Raw genomic sequence first — 17,567 nt, 5'->3', positions numbered from 1 at the left:
CATTTTAGCGTGATATCAGGTGTCATTTTTGTACATTTTAGTGTGATATCAGGTGTCATTCCTGTACATTTTTAGTGTGATATCAAGTGTCATTCCTGTACATTTGAGTGTGATATCAGGTGTCATTTCTGTACATTTTAGTGTGATATCAGGTGTCATTTCTCTAAATTCTGTCATATCAGTAATTCAATGTACTGCCATGGACCTGATTTCAGAAAGGTAACAAAATATCAACAATACAAAATGTAACAATATTACTAGTTTGTTTTATCAAAGATTTGAGCATAGGATAGTATATCAATGTTTAAAACATATCACAGGTTTATGATCATCGGAATGTAAATATAAAATATGTAAACATTAAATGATTAGCAAAATATGTATAAATTAATGTATGTGAAAAAAATTGAATACAGTCTACCATTATACAACTGTGGTATGGATAAAATAAACCCTGCTTTCTATTAGCAAAACATATTTATACTGCAAATTTTGTATTCTGTAGTTGTCTAAATAAAGAATTTTTTTTCATTGTAATACAAGTAAATTGTTATCTAACTACCAACAAAAATAAATACAGAGTTTAGAACACAGTATAAATTTGAAAATTACAAATAGATAACCCAAGATTGGAATGTTGAATAGAATATTTACACAATCATTAATTATATGACTTGTCAAATGTATTAATGAATTAATGATCTTAATGTTGCAAGTTGCTTAAAAAAAAGCAAAAAAATGTATGCATACAAACCATTGTTAACATTGCAATTATTTCAAGGAGAGATACAATTCAGAGGCATGTCCTTTAGGCTTAGAGATACTCAATGTGTTAACACTTGGTTATTCAGTTCTAAGTTAGCAATGCTGATCTGTTACATATAGTATTAACATGTTGCTGCTCTGTTTATAGAGTATTTACATGTTGCTGCATTGCACATGTATTGGGCAACAGCACATGTAGCTGTTATAGAAAGTCATGAAGGTATGCAACACATGTAAAACTGTTGCTATAACACTTTGCAATTGCTGTGACACAAACCCAACACTGTGTACCACACACACCCTACACATGTGCTATAACAACACACAACTGGTGGATTTGTTTTTCCGCTTAAATCCATTGGCAGCCATGATCACATTTCCCGCAACCTTCCAAGAATTCCTCTGTTTTTGCGTTGTCTCTTCAGTTTCTGGAACAAGCACCTTAAACAGTGAATTATCGATGTCCATTTCCTGTGCATCTTTCCCTTCTGCTTTGAAGTCCTTCTCTTTGGCCAGTAGGTCCCTGGCTTCTTTAAGGAGGTTTTCCTCTATGCTTGGTGTTATCGGATGTGACTTTATGTGAACAATATTTCCAAGCTTTGCACGGTTCGCTGTAAGACGATTACAAACAATCCAGTTTATTCACATGTCAGTACTATACATAAGAATATAACTTAAGTTATAATTATGATTAATCATTTTACATTCCAAGCCATGTATATTAGATTCACAAATTACACATTCACTAGACTTACCTCCACTGGGCAGCATGATGACTGGGTACACCCCTCCCCTGGGTTGGTATATGACCCGGGTCATGGCGACCTTCAGGTTGATACACAGGTAACAGATGATGAGGCGATCCTCCTGTTTGTTCTGTTCACTGACCGGAACTATCACCCCCCAACCAATCCTGTCCCCCACAGAAACAGACGTTTCAGCTGAAATTAATCAGATCAAGTTTGGTCCATTTTGTTTAGACACAGTTTGCCATTATCAAAAACCAGTATTCACAAGACTTGTGAAAAGTTATAAAAAATGAGTCAGAATGGATTAAAAATTAGATAGAGACTTGAGATTTGATAAAAGAAACAATTTTTATTTACCTCCATTAATGGCCAAAAAACGCACAAAATCCAATCTAAAATTAGAAGAACCCTCTGGGGAGAGATTCTGGGGACAGGGAGAGGCCAGGGCAATCCCTGGGGGAGGGGAATCGGACCCCTCAAACTCGTCCAAGATCTGCACCTCAAAGAAGTCATAATCTACAACAACAAAAATACATACTGCTTCAAAAGGCATCTATCAAACATCACAATATTTATGTAACATGATGTCATAAGCTTAGAGGAATGGTACAGAAAGACAATAATTAGAATGAAACACTCAAATATATCCTGGTAATTGCAATTTAAAGTACAATGTAGGTTCAAACTCCACAAATTTGGGCCACAAAACATTCTTAAATGAGTCAAAAATGTAAAACTTTTGCACTTTATAGCAATCACAATAAAATCAGGGTAGATTAAGAACCTAGATATGTCCCATTCCTCTTCTATGATATTAGAACGAGAATACTGACTGTTGTCTGGGTTCAGAGGTCGCGGTGACTGAATCAGAACGACATCCTCGTGTTCCGGTACACTGAACACACGGCTTACACTGTCCACCGTCACTTCCTGGGGGTAGCACCAGTCACGTGGCTTACACTGCAACAAATAGAGTGAAACATTACAAATCACTGAACCTTACAAAATCTGATCCTTCAGAAAGTGTCTTCACACAAAAATGTGTGTCCTCCCGTGATATTGAAAACACACACAATAAGAGACCAAACAAAGACACCTCATAAAAATCTGGTTGTGAGTTGAACATATCTTTAGATAAACAGTCATACAGACTTTAATAGATTAAAAAATAATCTTTTGTTTCTCAGACTACTAAATTTAATATATGGAGTGGCAGACATTTATCTTACTTTCATTTTGATAAGAATAATAATAACTCTATTGAGTGATTCCCCTGTTCAAAATGAATCACTACTGGGTGTATGATATGATACAGTGGTGTGTGAGAAACAAAACATTTTGTTTGAACCTTATATCCCCATTTCACTGATTGTTTTTTTTTGTACTATTAGTGAATAATTTAATTCTGTTTGTAATGCCTCATCTGAATGGTAAAACAAATTAATTTTCATCATATAAAATAACTTGCCTACGTCACAATAAGATGTACATGCAAAACATAATTAATTGATTGATGTTACATTCAAATTTGCACATAAGAACGTCATTCTTTAAAAAGTAAGCTTTTTTTTTATTTTAGTCATAGAATATTTAATCATAAGGAATTAATTTAATTTCTACCTATGTTCTATGAGTATTACGTAGGTAAAAAACAAATTCGTTCCTTAATAGAGGGAGCTTACTTCACTGAATGCGGGGCCCTTTAGGTATTGGTTCTGCCAGTAGATGTCAATCTCCACATCATAACCGTTCCCACACACAGCCACAGTCGGTAACATCTGGTCCTGGTCAGGCATCGTGACGTACCGTGTGCCTATAGCCCGATAGTTCTTGGAGAAGAGAGCCACTGGGTGATTCTTATCAAACATTGAAATCTCCACCCCTACCATGTCTCCTGAAAAAGACATAGTCTAAGTTTGAAATAAAGTCCTGATACTTTGCTGCAAAGCATCTTATATGGATTTCTTTTTCAAAAATTTTTGTCAAAATAAGAGTGAACAATATAATTCCAGGGTAATGATTCAGAAACACATTCCATTTCTAAGCATAACTTTTATTGTAGTTCTTTCCAGATTAACTCAGTGCCTAATTAACTCAATGCCTTGTAATTTTTTGGATTACAGGATACTAATAGTTCTTTAAGTTAAGTGGATAAAACAATTATTGCTTCCTCCAAAGACAACTTGAGTCTGGTCTGGCCAGAAACTTATCCAACTCATTTCTAACAAACTGGTTATGTTCTATTGAGTGATTCCCCTGTTCAAAATGAATCACTATTGGGTGTATGATATGATACAGTGGTGTGTGAGTTCTACCACTTACAAACCGGTTTTATTTTACCAGTCACAAAGTGGTTATATTTTACTAATCACAAAGTGATTGTATTTTACCAATCACAAAGTGGTTGTATTTTACCGGTCAAAAAGTGGTTATATTTTACCGGTCACAAAGTGGTTATATTCTACCACTTTTCATATTCTCCGACTATATGTACCCAAGGAAACACTCACCCTCTCCAAATCTCTCCCCTGGAGTGAAGCCCTCATGTAGTTTGTTGTAGTACATTTTGCCGTCCCTTGAGTTGTATCCAGTGGATTCTGGGAGTTTTCCCGGATGTTTGTTAAGTGGAAATCTGGAGTGAGCGAGACCAAGTGTTAGCACCGAGTCCTCACCTGTAAAAAATAGTTCTTGCATTAAACTTATCGACACTTAGTACTGTGAATTCATTTGAAGTAGGCTACAATTTTCATATGCATTGACTCAGTAATATTCTGTGTTAATATTACATGAATTTATCTAACAAAAAATGATTTTCTGTCACAATTCAAATTCAAATAAACATATGGTAAAGTCCTCAAAAAATTGTGCTCGTCACAAAATTAAATGACGACTTACTGAGTTTATGTATCTCTATACAGTAGTATGGCCGTGATTGAGTCTGGGGTAAACTTACTGAGTTTACGTATCTCTATACAGTAGTATGGTCTGGATTCAGTCAGAGGTAGACTTACTGAGTTTACGTATCTCTATACAGTAGTATGGTCTGGATTCAGTCAGAGGTAGACTTACTGAGTTTACGTATCTCTATACAGAAGTATGGTCTGGCTTCAGTCAGCGGTAGACTTACTGAGTTTACGTATCTCTATACAGTAGTATGCTCTGGCTTCAGTCAGGGGTAGACTTACTGAGTTTACGTATCTCTATACAGAAGTATGGTCTGGATTCAGTCAGGGGTAGACTTACTGAGTTTACGTATCTCTATACAGTAGTATGGTCGTGATTCAGTCAGGGGTAGACTTACTGAGTTTACGTATCTCTATACAGTAGTATGGTCTGGATTCAGTCAGAGGTAGACATACTGAGTTTACGTATCTCTATACAGTAGTATGGTCTGGATTCAGTCAGGGGTAGACTTACTGAGTTTACGTATCTCTATACAGTAGTATGGTCTGGATTCAGTCAGGGGTAGGCTTACTGAGTTAACGTATCTCTATACAGTAGTATGGTCTGGATTCAGTCAGGGGTAGGCTTACTGAGTTAATGTATCTCTATACAGTAGTATGCTCTGGATTCAGTCGGGGTAGGCTTACTGAGTTAACGTATCTCTATACAGTAGTATGGTATGGATTCAGTCAGGGGTAGGCTTACTGAGTTTACGTATCTCTATACAGTAGTATGGTCTGGATTGAGTCAGGGGTAGACTTACTGAGTTTACGTATCTCTATACAGTGGTATGGTCGTGATTCAGTCAGGGGTAGGCTTACTGAGTTTAGGTATCTCTATACAGTAGTATGGTCTGGATTCAGTCAGGGGTAGACTTACTGAGTTTACCTATCTCTATACAGTAGTATGGTCTGGATTCAGTCAGGGGTAGGCTTACTGAGTTAACGTATCTCTATACAGTAGTATGGTCTGGATTGAGTCAGGGGTAGACTTACTGAGTTTACGTATCTCTATACAGTAGTATGGTCTGGATTCAGTCAGGGGTAGACTTACTGAGTTTACGTATCTCTATACAGTAGTATGGTCTGGATTCAGTCAGGGGTAGGCTTACTGAGTTAACGTATCTCTATACAGTAGTATGGTCTGGATTCAGTCAGGGGTAGGCTTACTGAGTTTACGTATCTCTAAACAGTAGTATGGTCTGGATTCAGTCAGCGGTAGACATACTGAGTTTACGTATCTCTATACAGTAGTATGGTCTGGATTCAGTCAGGGGTAGACTTACTGAGTTTATGTATCTCTAAACAGTAGTATGGTCTGGACTAGTCAGCGGTAGACTTACTGAGTTTAGGCATCTCTATACAGTAGTATGGTCGTGATTCAGTCAGGGGTAGACTTACTGAGTTTATGTATCTCTATACAGTAGTATGGTCTGGATTCTGTCAGCGGTAGACTTACTGAGTTTACGTATCTCTATACAGTAGTATGGTCTGGCTTCAGTCAGGGGTAGACTTACTGAGTTTACGTATCTCTATACAGTAGTATGGTCTGGATTCAGTCAGGGGTAGACTTACTGAGTTTACGTATCTCTATACAGTAGTATGGTTTGGCTTCAGTCAGCGGTAGACTTACTGAGTTTAGGTATCTCTATACAGTAGTATGGTCTGGATTCAGTCAGGGGTAGGCTTACTGAGTTTACGTATCTCTATACAGTAGTATGGTCTGGCTTCAGTCAGGGGTAGACTTACTGAGTTTACTTATCTCTATACAGTAGTATGGTCTGGATTCAGTCAGGGGTAGACTTACTGAGTTTACGTATCTCTATACAGTAGTATGGTCTGGATTCAGTCAGGGGTAAACTCAGGTAGACTTACTGAGTTTACGTATCTCTATACAGTAGTATGGTCTGGATTCATTCAGGGGTAGACTTACTGAGTTTACGTATCTCTATACAGTAGTATGGTCTGGATTCAGTCAGGGGTAGGCTTACTGAGTTTACGTATCTCTATACAGTAGTATGGATGTGATTCAGTCATGGGTAGACTTACTGAGTTTACGTATCTCTATACAGTAGTATGCTCTGGCTTCAGTCAGGGGTAGACTTACTGAGTTTACGTATCTCTATACAGTAGTATGGTCTGGATTCAGTCAGGGGTAGACTTACTGAGTTTACGTATCTCTATACAGTAGTAAGGTCTGGCTTCAGTCAGAGGTAGACTTACTGAGTTTATGTATCTTTATACAGTAGTATGGTCTGGATTCAGTCAGGGGTAGACTTACTGAGTTTACGTATCTCTATACAGTAGTATGGTCTGGATTCAGTCAGGGGTAGACTTACTGAGTTTACGTATCTCTATACAGTAGTATGGTCTGGATTCAGTCAGGGGTAGACTTACTGAGTTTATGTATCTCTATACAGTAGTATGGTCTGGATTCAGTCAGGGGTAGACTTACTGAGTTTACATATCTCTATACAGTAGTATGGTCTGGATTCAGTCAGGGGTAGACTTACTGAGTTTACGTATCTCTATACAGTAGTATGGTCTGGCTTCAGTCAGGGGTACACTTACTGAGTTTACTTATCTCTATACAGTAGTATGGTCTGGATTCAGTCAGGGGTAGACTTACTGAGTTTACGTATCTCTATACAGTAGTAAGGTCTGGCTTCAGTCAGAGGTAGACTTACTGAGTTTACGTATCTCTATACAGTAGTATGGTCTGGATTCAGTCAGGGGTAGACTTACTGAGTTTACGTATCTCTATACAGTAGTATGGTCTGGATTCAGTCAGGGGTAGACTTACTGAGTTTACGTATCTCTATACAGTAGTATGGTCTGGATTCAGTCAGGGGTAGACTTACTGAGTTTACGTATCTCTATACAGTAGTATGGTCTGGATTCAGTCAGGGGTAGACTTACTGAGTTTACGTATCTCTATACAGTAGTATGGTCTGGATTCAGTCAGGGGTAGACTTACTGAGTTTACGTATCTCTATACAGTAGTATGGTCGTGATTCAGTCAGGGGTAGACTTACTGAGTTTACGTATCTCTAAACAGTAGTATGGTCTGGATTCAGTCAGAGGTAGACTTACTGAGTTAACGCATCTCTATACAGTAGTATGGTCTGGATTCAGTCAGGGGTAGACTTACTGAGTTTATGTATCTCTATACAGTAGTATGGTCTGGATTCAATCAGGGGTAGGCTTACTGAGTTAACGTATCTCTATACAGTAGTATGGTCTGGATTCAGTCAGGGGTAGGCTTACAGAGTTAACGTATCTCTATACAGTAGTATGGTCTGGATTCAGTCAGGGGTAGGCTTACTGAGTTAACGTATCTCTATACAGTAGTATGGTCTGGATTCAGTCAGGGGTTGGCTTACTGAGTTAAGGTATCTCTATACAGTAGTATGGTCTGGATTCAGTCAGGGGTAGGCTTACTGAGTTAACGTATCTCTATACAGTAGTATGGTCTGGATTCAGCCAGGGGTAGGCTTACTGAGTTAACGTATCTCTATACAGTAGTATGGTCTGGATTCAGTCAGGGGTAGGCTTACTGAGTTAACGTATCTCTATACAGTAGTATGGTCTGGATTCAGTCAGGGGTAGGCTTACTGAGTTTACGTATCTGTATACAGTAGTATGGTCTGGATTGAGTCAGGGGTAGACTTACTGAGTTTACGTATCTCTATACAGTGGTATGGTCGTGATTCAGTCAGGGGTAGGCTTACTGAGTTTACGTATCTCTATACAGTAGTATGGTCTGGATTCAGTCAGGGGTAGGCTTACTGAGTTTACCTATCTCTATACAGTAGTATGGTCTGGATTCAGTCAGGGGTAGGCTTACTGAGTTAACGTATCTCTATACAGTAGTATGGTCTGGATTCAGTCAGGGGTAGACTTACTGAGTTTACATATCTCTATACAGTAGTATGGTCTGGATTCAGTCAGGGGTAGACTTACTGAGTTTACGTATCTCTATACAGTAGTATGGTCTGGATTCAGTCAGGGGTAGACTTACTGAGTTTATGTATCTCTATACAGTAGTATGGTCTGGATTCAGTCAGGGGTAGACTTACTGAGTTTACATATCTCTATACAGTAGTATGGTCTGGATTCAGTCAGGGGTAGACTTACTGAGTTTACGTATCTCTATACAGTAGTATGGTCTGGATTCAGTCAGGGGTAGACTTACTGAGTTTACGTATCTCTATACAGTAGTATGGTCGTGATTCAGTCAGGGGTAGACTTACTGAGTTTACGTATCTCTATACAGTAGTATGGTCTGGCTTCAGTCAGGGGTAGACTTACTGAGTTTACTTATCTCTATACAGTAGTATGGTCTGGATTCAGTCAGGGGTAGACTTACTGAGTTTACGTATCTCTATACAGTAGTATGCTCTGGCTTCAGTCAGGGGTAGACTTACTGAGTTTACGTATCTCTATACAGTAGTATGGTCTGGATTCAGTCAGGGGTAGACTTACTGAGTTAACGTATCTCTATACAGTAGTAAGGTCTGGCTTCAGTCAGGGGTAGACTTACTGAGTTTACGTATCTTTATACAGTAGTATGGTCTGGATTGAGTCAGGGGTAGACTTACTGAGTTTACGTATCTCTATACAGTAGTATGGTCTGGATTCAGTCAGGGGTAGGCTTACTGAGTTAACGTATCTCTATACAGTAGTATGGTCTGGATTCAGTCAGGGGTAGGCTTACTGAGTTAACGTATCTCTATACAGTAGTATGGTCTGGATTCAGCCAGGGGTAGGCTTACTGAGTTAACGTATCTCTATACAGTAGTATGGTCTGGATTCAGTCAGGGGTAGGCTTACTGAGTTAACGTATCTCTATACAGTAGTATGGTCTGGATTCAGTCAGGGGTAGACTTACTGAGTTTATGTATCTCTATACAGTAGTATGGTCTGGATTCAATCAGGGGTAGGCTTACTGAGTTAACGTATCTCTATACAGTAGTATGGTCTGGATTCAGTCAGGGGTAGGCTTACAGAGTTAACGTATCTCTATACAGTAGTATGCTCTGGCTTCAGTCAGGGGTAGACTTACTGAGTTTATGTATCTCTATACAGTAGTATGGTCTGGATTCAGTCAGGGGTAGACTTACTGAGTTTACGTATCTCTATACAGTAGTAAGGTCTGGCTTCAGTCAGAGGTAGACTTACTGAGTTTACGTATCTTTATACAGTAGTATGGTCTGGATTCAGTCAGGGGTAGACTTACTGAGTTTACGTATCTCTATACAGTAGTATGGTCTGGATTCAGTCAGGGGTAGGCTTACTGAGTTAACGTATCTCTATACAGTAGTATTGTCTGGATTCAGTCAGGGGTAGGCTTACTGAGTTAACGTATCTCTATACAGTAGTATGGTCTGGATTCAGCCAGGGGTAGGCTTACTGAGTTAACGTATCTCTATACAGTAGTATGGTCTGGATTCAGTCAGGGGTAGGCTTACTGAGTTAACGTATCTCTATACAGTAGTATGGTCTGGATTCAGTCAGGGGTAGGCTTACTGAGTTTACGTATCTTTATACAGTAGTATGGTCTGGATTGAGTCAGGGGTAGACTTACTGAGTTTACGTATCTCTATACAGTGGTATGGTCGTGATTCAGTCAGGGGTAGGCTTACTGAGTTTACCTATCTCTATACAGTAGTATGGTCTGGATTCAGTCAGGGGTAGGCTTACTGAGTTTACCTATCTCTATACAGTAGTATGGTCTGGATTCAGTCAGGGGTAGGCTTACTGAGTTAACGTATCTCTATACAGTAGTATGGTCTGGATTCAGTCAGGGGTAGACTTACTGAGTTTACATATCTCTATACAGTAGTATGGTCTGGATTCAGTCAGGGGTAGGCTTACTGAGTTTACGTATCTCTATACAGTAGTATGGTCGTGATTCAGTCAGGGGTGGGCTTACTGAGTTTACGTATCTCTATACAGTAGTATGGTCTGGATTCAGTCAGGGGTAGGCTTACTGAGTTTACGTATCTCTATACAGTAGTATGGTCGTGATTCAGTCAGGGGTAGGCTGAACTGGATGACATGGATCCCCATAGCTTCCTTGGACAGTCTAACACGGCAGTACTGCTTACTGAAGTCCACCTGGGGGAGCTGCTCATGTAATTCGACCATCAAATCTTCAGATTTCCTCATCATTTCTAGTTTCAGCTCTGTAGATTTAGAGGGAAGTAAAAACTTTAAATGAGGCTAGTAAAATTAACAGTCAAAAATTTCAAAATGCCCGAACATGGACATTATTTTCAATGCTTGTGCTTAATCATTTATCCACAGTCTTTTGCCTACTCTTTTTCTAGCTATAAAGAGATAGTTTAAAAAATTCAATACAACCTGAGCATATTGTATTTATTATTGCATCTTTTCGAAACTTCAATTTTGCAATCACAGATGGATATAGTTTACAAAAATCTATTTTTTCTTTTCAAATTCATGTTTATCCCATTGACACACCTTCAACATACATGTACTTGTTTCCCACAGGAGTTAATCAGTAACACAGTATATAATTTCTCTAATTAAGGTGGAATAACACACCTGAAAAAAGTCACTCAAGTTAACAGTAAATTATTTGATTATGAGAGATATTATGATAAATAAACTATACATAAATAAGCGAACAATTAGCAGTTTGGGCATAAAAAATAAATATCTAAAAAATTCAATTCAGCCAGTAACAACAAAATCTCTAGGGATTTTGAACTTGGGATGTACGAAACACAAGCCCAACACTTCATCCACTCTGCTATGGAGGGAGTTACATATTGCCTTCGATAAAATCCTTTAAAAAAACGAAATGCTGTTTTGATCAGCGGTCAGGCATTTTGTGATGAACTGTTATTCCACCTTTAAACATTCAATTTGGTATACAATGAAACAATGGTACCAGATATGTGGTACTAAATATTTCACCAAGATACAGTTTGTTTCACTAGCATCTCTGTCCACCTCTGTAGAGCATCATTCAGCATGATACAGTTTACTTACGCCTCTGAAGAGAATCATTCAACATAAGACGGTTGGCCTCTTCCAAATAATTCTCAAAAACCTCATCCAGATTTTCATGTGTCTCAATTTTACGATTAGTTGTCACATCAAGAGTTACTTTGTAGCCTGTAAAATAAATCCCTAATTGTAAATTGAACTAAACACACCAAAAGTTGTGCAAGTAAGCAAAACAAGAGGCCCATGAGCCACATTGCTCACCTAAACAACAGTACTTGTATCTCTCTTGAAATTTACACACATGAACCTATATGTAAGAAAATTGGAAAATTAACTATCTATAAATACTTATAAAAACAAAAACGTCACTGTAACCTTGATATGATAATATGAAGATATGAAAATGCTAAAATAGAGACATCACTAAAGGTAGTTTTGTATTTCTTCAGAAAATTGAACAATTTTGAATCTACACTATCTGAGGATTCTTGTATAGTAATATAATAATCTCACAATTAGTAGCATTGTAGTACTTTTGAATACGATTTTTAAACATATTTTAATGTTTGAACCCCCCCCCCCCCCACCAAAAAAAAAGACAAATTGTGGTCCCACCCTACCCCCATGGATCATGATTTAAACAAATTTGAATCTACACTAGCTGAGGATGCTTCAACACAAGTTTCAGGTTTTTTTGCTGATTGGATTTTGGGAAGAAATTGTCTAACGATTTTTTCTCTACATAATGCTATGTAAAAATCTGAACCCCATTGTGGCCCCATTCTACCCCTGAGGTTTATGATTTGAACAAACTTGAATCTACACAACCTGAGGCTGCTTCCACGCAAGTTTCAGCTTTCCTTACTGATTTTGCAAAGAAAATTTTTTAAAGATACCAACATATTTTCAATAATTCTTAATAATCTCCCTTTGAAAGGACTCTTTTTTTAACAAACTTGAAGCCCTTTCATCTAATCAAGAATGTTTTGTGCCAAGCTTAGTTGAAATTGGTCCATTGGTTCTGGAGAGGAAGTCTAAAAACTAAACAGTTTAAGACGATGATGATGATAATGACAACAACAACAAAGATGGACAACGGACTAATTTTGATTAGAATATCTCACAAGCGCTTTCAGCTCAGGTGAACTAAAAAGGCTTAAAAAAAGAATTTTTCTTTTTCTTTTTTTTCAGATTGTGTTTAAGAAATTTTAGAGGTACAGTATACTCAATGAAATTATACATGGATGTCAGGAATTTAATTCCACTGAGTGTCAATATTCCTTGTGTGATGATACTGAAGTTGACTTTCAGTGGTAGATATACTGTTGGATCTTTTTTACTTCTGAGACCAAGTACTTCAGGACATTGTCCCTTACTCACCATTCTTGGTCAGGATGACCAGTGGAAAGAACCCGCCCTCTGGCTGCATGATGATACGGGCGTGTACAATCTTCGTATCTATGGTAACAAACACAAGCACCAGCTGCTGGGATTTGTCACTCTGACTAGGATTTTCCCGCACTTCCTTGGGATAGTGGATCCCAATTCCCATCCTTTGTCCCACGGAAATCTTAATATCTGCAAAAAGAATCAGAATTTAAGGAAAGCCACGTTTAGTGTCTGCTATGTTATCTACTTTTAATCAGCGATCATTCCAGCTGCCTGAAAAAATGAAAATCTATTATCTCTTTCCAGCTCATGTACTGAGGAACCATTAGAATTTGTTTTCATGGTATTCATGGGTAGCCTTCCCCAACAAATTTACGTCCTCAATGAAAACAAATTTAAGAACAGTTTGTTACTGGATGAACTGAAAACTGATGCATCCACAAAATCAACCTCAACCCTAACCCTTACAAATAATCAAAAAACGAATTTAACTGACTTCGCAGTATATGAATCAATGCATGTCTTTTTCATCCGTTTTGACTCGCTTGTAAATTTTCTGAGCTATTTTTAAACTTGTCTTTAATTAACAGAGATATATCAAACAAAATATAACACAAAATATTTTACAGATAACATTCAGATATCATAGAGATATCAGATATACAAATATCACAAAGATATCACATAGAGATATCACACCAGAGATTATACAGAGATATCATACAAAATATTATACTAAACATTCAGTTTAAACTCACTTTCACCATCAGCAGATAGTCGGAAGAAATCTACAGTTGTTTTACATGTGGGTGTTGGTTTCAGCAGACTACAGGTTGCTATGCCAACGGCTGGTCCCTCCTGTAACTCTGACACACTCTGAACAATCACCTCGTAGTGCTCAAACTCTGTGAATATAAGGAGAAAACATTGGGTCACCAAACTCTGAAAAAATGAAAAATGTGTTACCATGGAGACACAGCGTATAAATGTAGGTCTGCACCCTGTACCTCTCTCTCAAACATTCATCAGTGGTATAGAGTAACATGCATAAGGTTGGATAACTCTTATTTTTTTTCAAATATAAATTAAGATTTTTATTGAGATTTAATAACAGTAGATGTTTTTCATCAAAGCTATCAAATTTGGCAGTTATGTCTTTGAGCAAATCTGTTTTGGTCATGTCTTAACCTTATCAAACAAACATTATATAAATAGTGCCTGTTTGGGAGGGTAACAGTTGAAATTGACACCCTGAGAAAACTATTGTCAACCGACGCGAAGCGGAGGTTGACAATGGTTTTCGAGGGGTGTCAATTTCAACTGTTATCCTCCCAAACAGACACTATTTATTTTGTTATACTGAATGTCTTAATTTTAAAGAAAATTTTACTGCTTTTATATAGAAAAACGTGAATTCTACAGCGAACCGTATGCGCATAATTTTCGCGCATGTAACAATTTTTAATGTTACCCGTTGCTAAGTGCAATGCTAACGCTGAGGGTAATAGAAAGGATTATGAACTGCGTCTTAACCAATCAGATTTCAGTATTTAACATGAAAGTATAACATAATTATATAGTCACTTCTCTAGAATACATATGACTTCTTTACATGATTATATTATGCATGGTGTATGTAGCTATTGACTGTAGCAACTCTATCTAGAGCAGGTTAGAATTTATTGGTCATGTATACATGTATATACATATAGTGTTGATCACCTTTACTGAGTGAAGTTGGGCTCTGTATTATTCCTACATTCTCTGCCTCAGAATCCAACAAAAACATTTTGTCAGCCATATTGAATCTCACATCCTTGTCACCCATCCAGTGTATCATGTTTTTCTGTAAGTAATGAAAATTATTTCATCTCTATTTACTATGTCATATTTATAGCAAAGAACCTATTGAAATACTTCTTGTCATTAAGACCTATCATCTAGATTTCTCTGGCTGTAGGTCTGTTACTAAACTCTCTATCTGAAAAAATTTGAATGGAAGACCACGCCATCCATACAAATTTTTTTCAGACAGGGAGTTACACACCTGCAGCTAGATTATATCACCTGTGGAAAAACTGGTGTTGGAAAAGTGGAATTGGTACAGACTTCTCCAAGTTTTAAATAAACCCTTTTTCATTATGATGATCATCATCATTATCTAAGATGACAATCATCAACTATAACATTATCATTCATAGTATCTTCATTATCAATTCATCATCTATGATTATCATCAACGTCATCTTTATAATTATGATCTGATTCATCAGTTTTACATTCTAATATATTTACATCTACCAAGCATAATTTCCTCTATTTCTTACGGAAACTTATAGCTAATTCATAGCTTTATAGAAACAGCCAGACTGAAATCTACACGCTAATTTTTGTAGAATTTTTTGTTGAGACAATCCATCTGCTTATAATCAAAGGCATGACAGTAAAGTGTGTAACAAAATATAATACTGATACAAATACTGTCAAATTTAATATGTACCCTCTAAACTGACTTTCTTTCACTTAAGTCTGTTCATTTCTACCGATAATGATTAAACCACAGTATTTACTGTAGATTCCTATTAAAACACGAGGAATTGATATCCGTGTAGAGAAGCTCATGTCGCGAATTTTAAAATCTCGTTTTTATTTTTCTGGACATATGTAAACTACTTGAAACTATGTTAAAAATTCGACATTCGGCATTTATGTTCTCGCGATTTGATGTGAAACGGCTGAATAGCTGAATTAAGTACTCCCGTAAAATAAGGTGGCTACAGTATACACCTTCTTGTTTGGTTATGATATATTCATCCTACTTACATCAGAGAATTGAGGTTTCATCATGACTGACTGGGGCCACATGATCCCGAGGTCTATAGGGCCGCCCTGTAGACTTATCGTCGGCAAAAACTTCTTGTGGTCCGGTTCAAAGTGATATCTACAACAGGCACATCAGTTCTTAGAGAGATTTAAGACAGAATTTCTTCATAAGAAAATAGGGTTTAAAACCAAGATTTTAATGAATCATAGATCTATATCAAAGGTCTTGATTCATCAAGAAATCTGACCTTGTGGCAACAGGAAGTCCGTTTTTTACAAAAATGACAGTTGACATCGACTTTCCAAAATGGTAAACAAAAACCCCAAACATGTCACCTTAAAAAAAAAATATTAAGCAAATTATAGATTATACAATGCATCTTTTGTGTAAATTCACACGTCATTTCATCTTATCTTTTTTAAAATTTAACAGAGTTCCCGATACCTATGCTATACTTGGCTCCATGGGTGTTAGCTGCATCATTGTGTGATGTCCGACAGACGCCATCACTGCTATATCCCACCGTGTTAATCCACCGGCCCGGTCGTCCATCTTCAGCGATGTCTGGTCCAGCGATTCCGATGGTGATCTCACTGTTATCAGCTGTCAACAAAAAATTACGCCAAAATCACTAACCGTGTAAAAGTTTTAAAAGTATGCCAAGATTTTTTATGATATCACAATAAATCCAATCTTTTGTCGAAATCCTTAAAGTTGTAAAAATGAATTTAAAATTATCCCCAAATCACAAATAAAGATGAAATCCAAAAAGAGATCAAAAATCACTGATCATGGTAACATAAAAATACACAAAAATCACTAATCATTAAAATGCCAAAAGTATGCAAAAAATCACTGATTATAATAAAACCACCATACTAAAGCCTTAGCTGTTAATGAACAATAAAATAAGATATGCAAAAATCACTGATCTTAAAAGTTCCAGACCACTGGTGCTTGGATATCTGAGTTTAAGCTAGCATTCAAGGTTCAAAGGTTAGCCAAATTTTACCAGGTCTTGGTAACAAAAATATTTCAATTCAATTTTTTGGATAAAAAAGAAAAATCCAAGATTTAACACAACAGAATACATACACAGAGCTCGAATCTGAGCAAAGAAGAACGGTTTGTCGGGGGTGAGGGGAACCAGACACTGGAGAAAGTTACTGGTCTCGGAGAACTGCTTCAGCTGGACGTCCGAGATCAGACCCGGCATAGGGGGGTGGTCAGTGAACAGGATGTCCCCCGCGCTGCGGAACTGTCCAGGCATTGTCACTACCTGTTAAATCAACAGACGCAAATTTGTATGATCATATACATGTATGTGAAAATATCAAATTTCAGGAAATCACAATTAACTAGGTTTTCCACCAACAAGAATAATTATAGAATTAGTAGAAATATGGCTCAAATCTAGTTAATATTGACACTTTTGCGTTGATTCATAAATGTCCAATATTTTTCATATCACATATAACTGTCTTTAGCTGCCCTGGCTATTTAATTTAACATGCCTACATGTAGGTAATTTAATTGGTAAAAAAAAAACATGACGTTGGCTTCTGATTTCAAGATTTTCACACTGTGACGGAAATATTACTTCAGGATCTTCTTACACTGTCGGATTTCATTGACACTCGGACAGGTTCGGGGTGAATGGATTAACACGTAAAGGTGGTCTCACCTGTTGATTTACTCCAGTATAGACACCTCCATGATAGGGACTCACTGCCTCGGCTCACCACGCACCGATGTTCACAGGGCTCGGTTAACAGACAACCGCCAGATACATTTCACAACAGATCTAGTAAATGTTTATATCTAGTAGTCATTTTCTCGCTTATCTTTTACACAAACATTAAATTCTAAGATTAGTTTGTTCGTTGCTATCTTTCCGTCGCATGCTTTCGGAAGTAAACA

General features: G+C 37.3%; 1 protein-coding gene across 1 annotated transcript; it reads right to left on the bottom strand.

Moving 5' to 3' along the window:
- Window positions 1-246: 246 nt before the first annotated feature.
- On the bottom strand, window positions 247-17,547 carry LOC128184005 (uncharacterized). The gene is made up of 16 exons (XM_052853276.1): window positions 17,332-17,547; window positions 16,743-16,926; window positions 16,092-16,250; window positions 15,895-15,982; window positions 15,647-15,764; window positions 14,546-14,669; window positions 13,582-13,728; window positions 12,815-13,012; window positions 11,477-11,602; window positions 10,450-10,644; window positions 4,025-4,186; window positions 3,197-3,408; window positions 2,348-2,474; window positions 1,872-2,030; window positions 1,521-1,706; window positions 247-1,376 (listed from the first exon to the last, which is right to left on the bottom strand). Exons 2-16 carry the CDS (start codon window positions 16,915-16,917, stop codon window positions 1,078-1,080), a joined length of 2,475 nt encoding a protein of 824 aa, XP_052709236.1. The 5' UTR covers window positions 16,918-16,926; window positions 17,332-17,547; the 3' UTR covers window positions 247-1,077.
- Window positions 17,548-17,567: the final 20 nt, after the last annotated feature.

The sequence above is a fragment of the Crassostrea angulata genome, chromosome 5, assembly GCF_025612915.1.
Source record: "Crassostrea angulata isolate pt1a10 chromosome 5, ASM2561291v2, whole genome shotgun sequence".
Lineage (NCBI taxonomy): Eukaryota > Metazoa > Mollusca > Bivalvia > Ostreida > Ostreidae > Magallana > Magallana angulata.
This window is presented reverse-complemented; position numbering and strand designations above follow the sequence as displayed.

Bases quoted from the DNA above. Each gene is read 5' to 3' on its own strand.
- LOC128184005 (XM_052853276.1), bottom strand. From the start codon at position 16,917: ATGCCTGGACAGTTCCGCAGCGCGGGGGACATCCTGTTCACTGACCAC. The intron at 13,013-13,581 runs GTGAGTTTAAAC...TTCTTTTTGCAG, and splicing joins ACTATCTGCTGATGGTGAAA to ATATTAAGATTTCCGTGGGA. The intron at 10,645-11,476 runs GTAAGTAAACTG...CTAAATCTACAG, and splicing joins GAATGATTCTCTTCAGAGGC to AGCTGAAACTAGAAATGATG.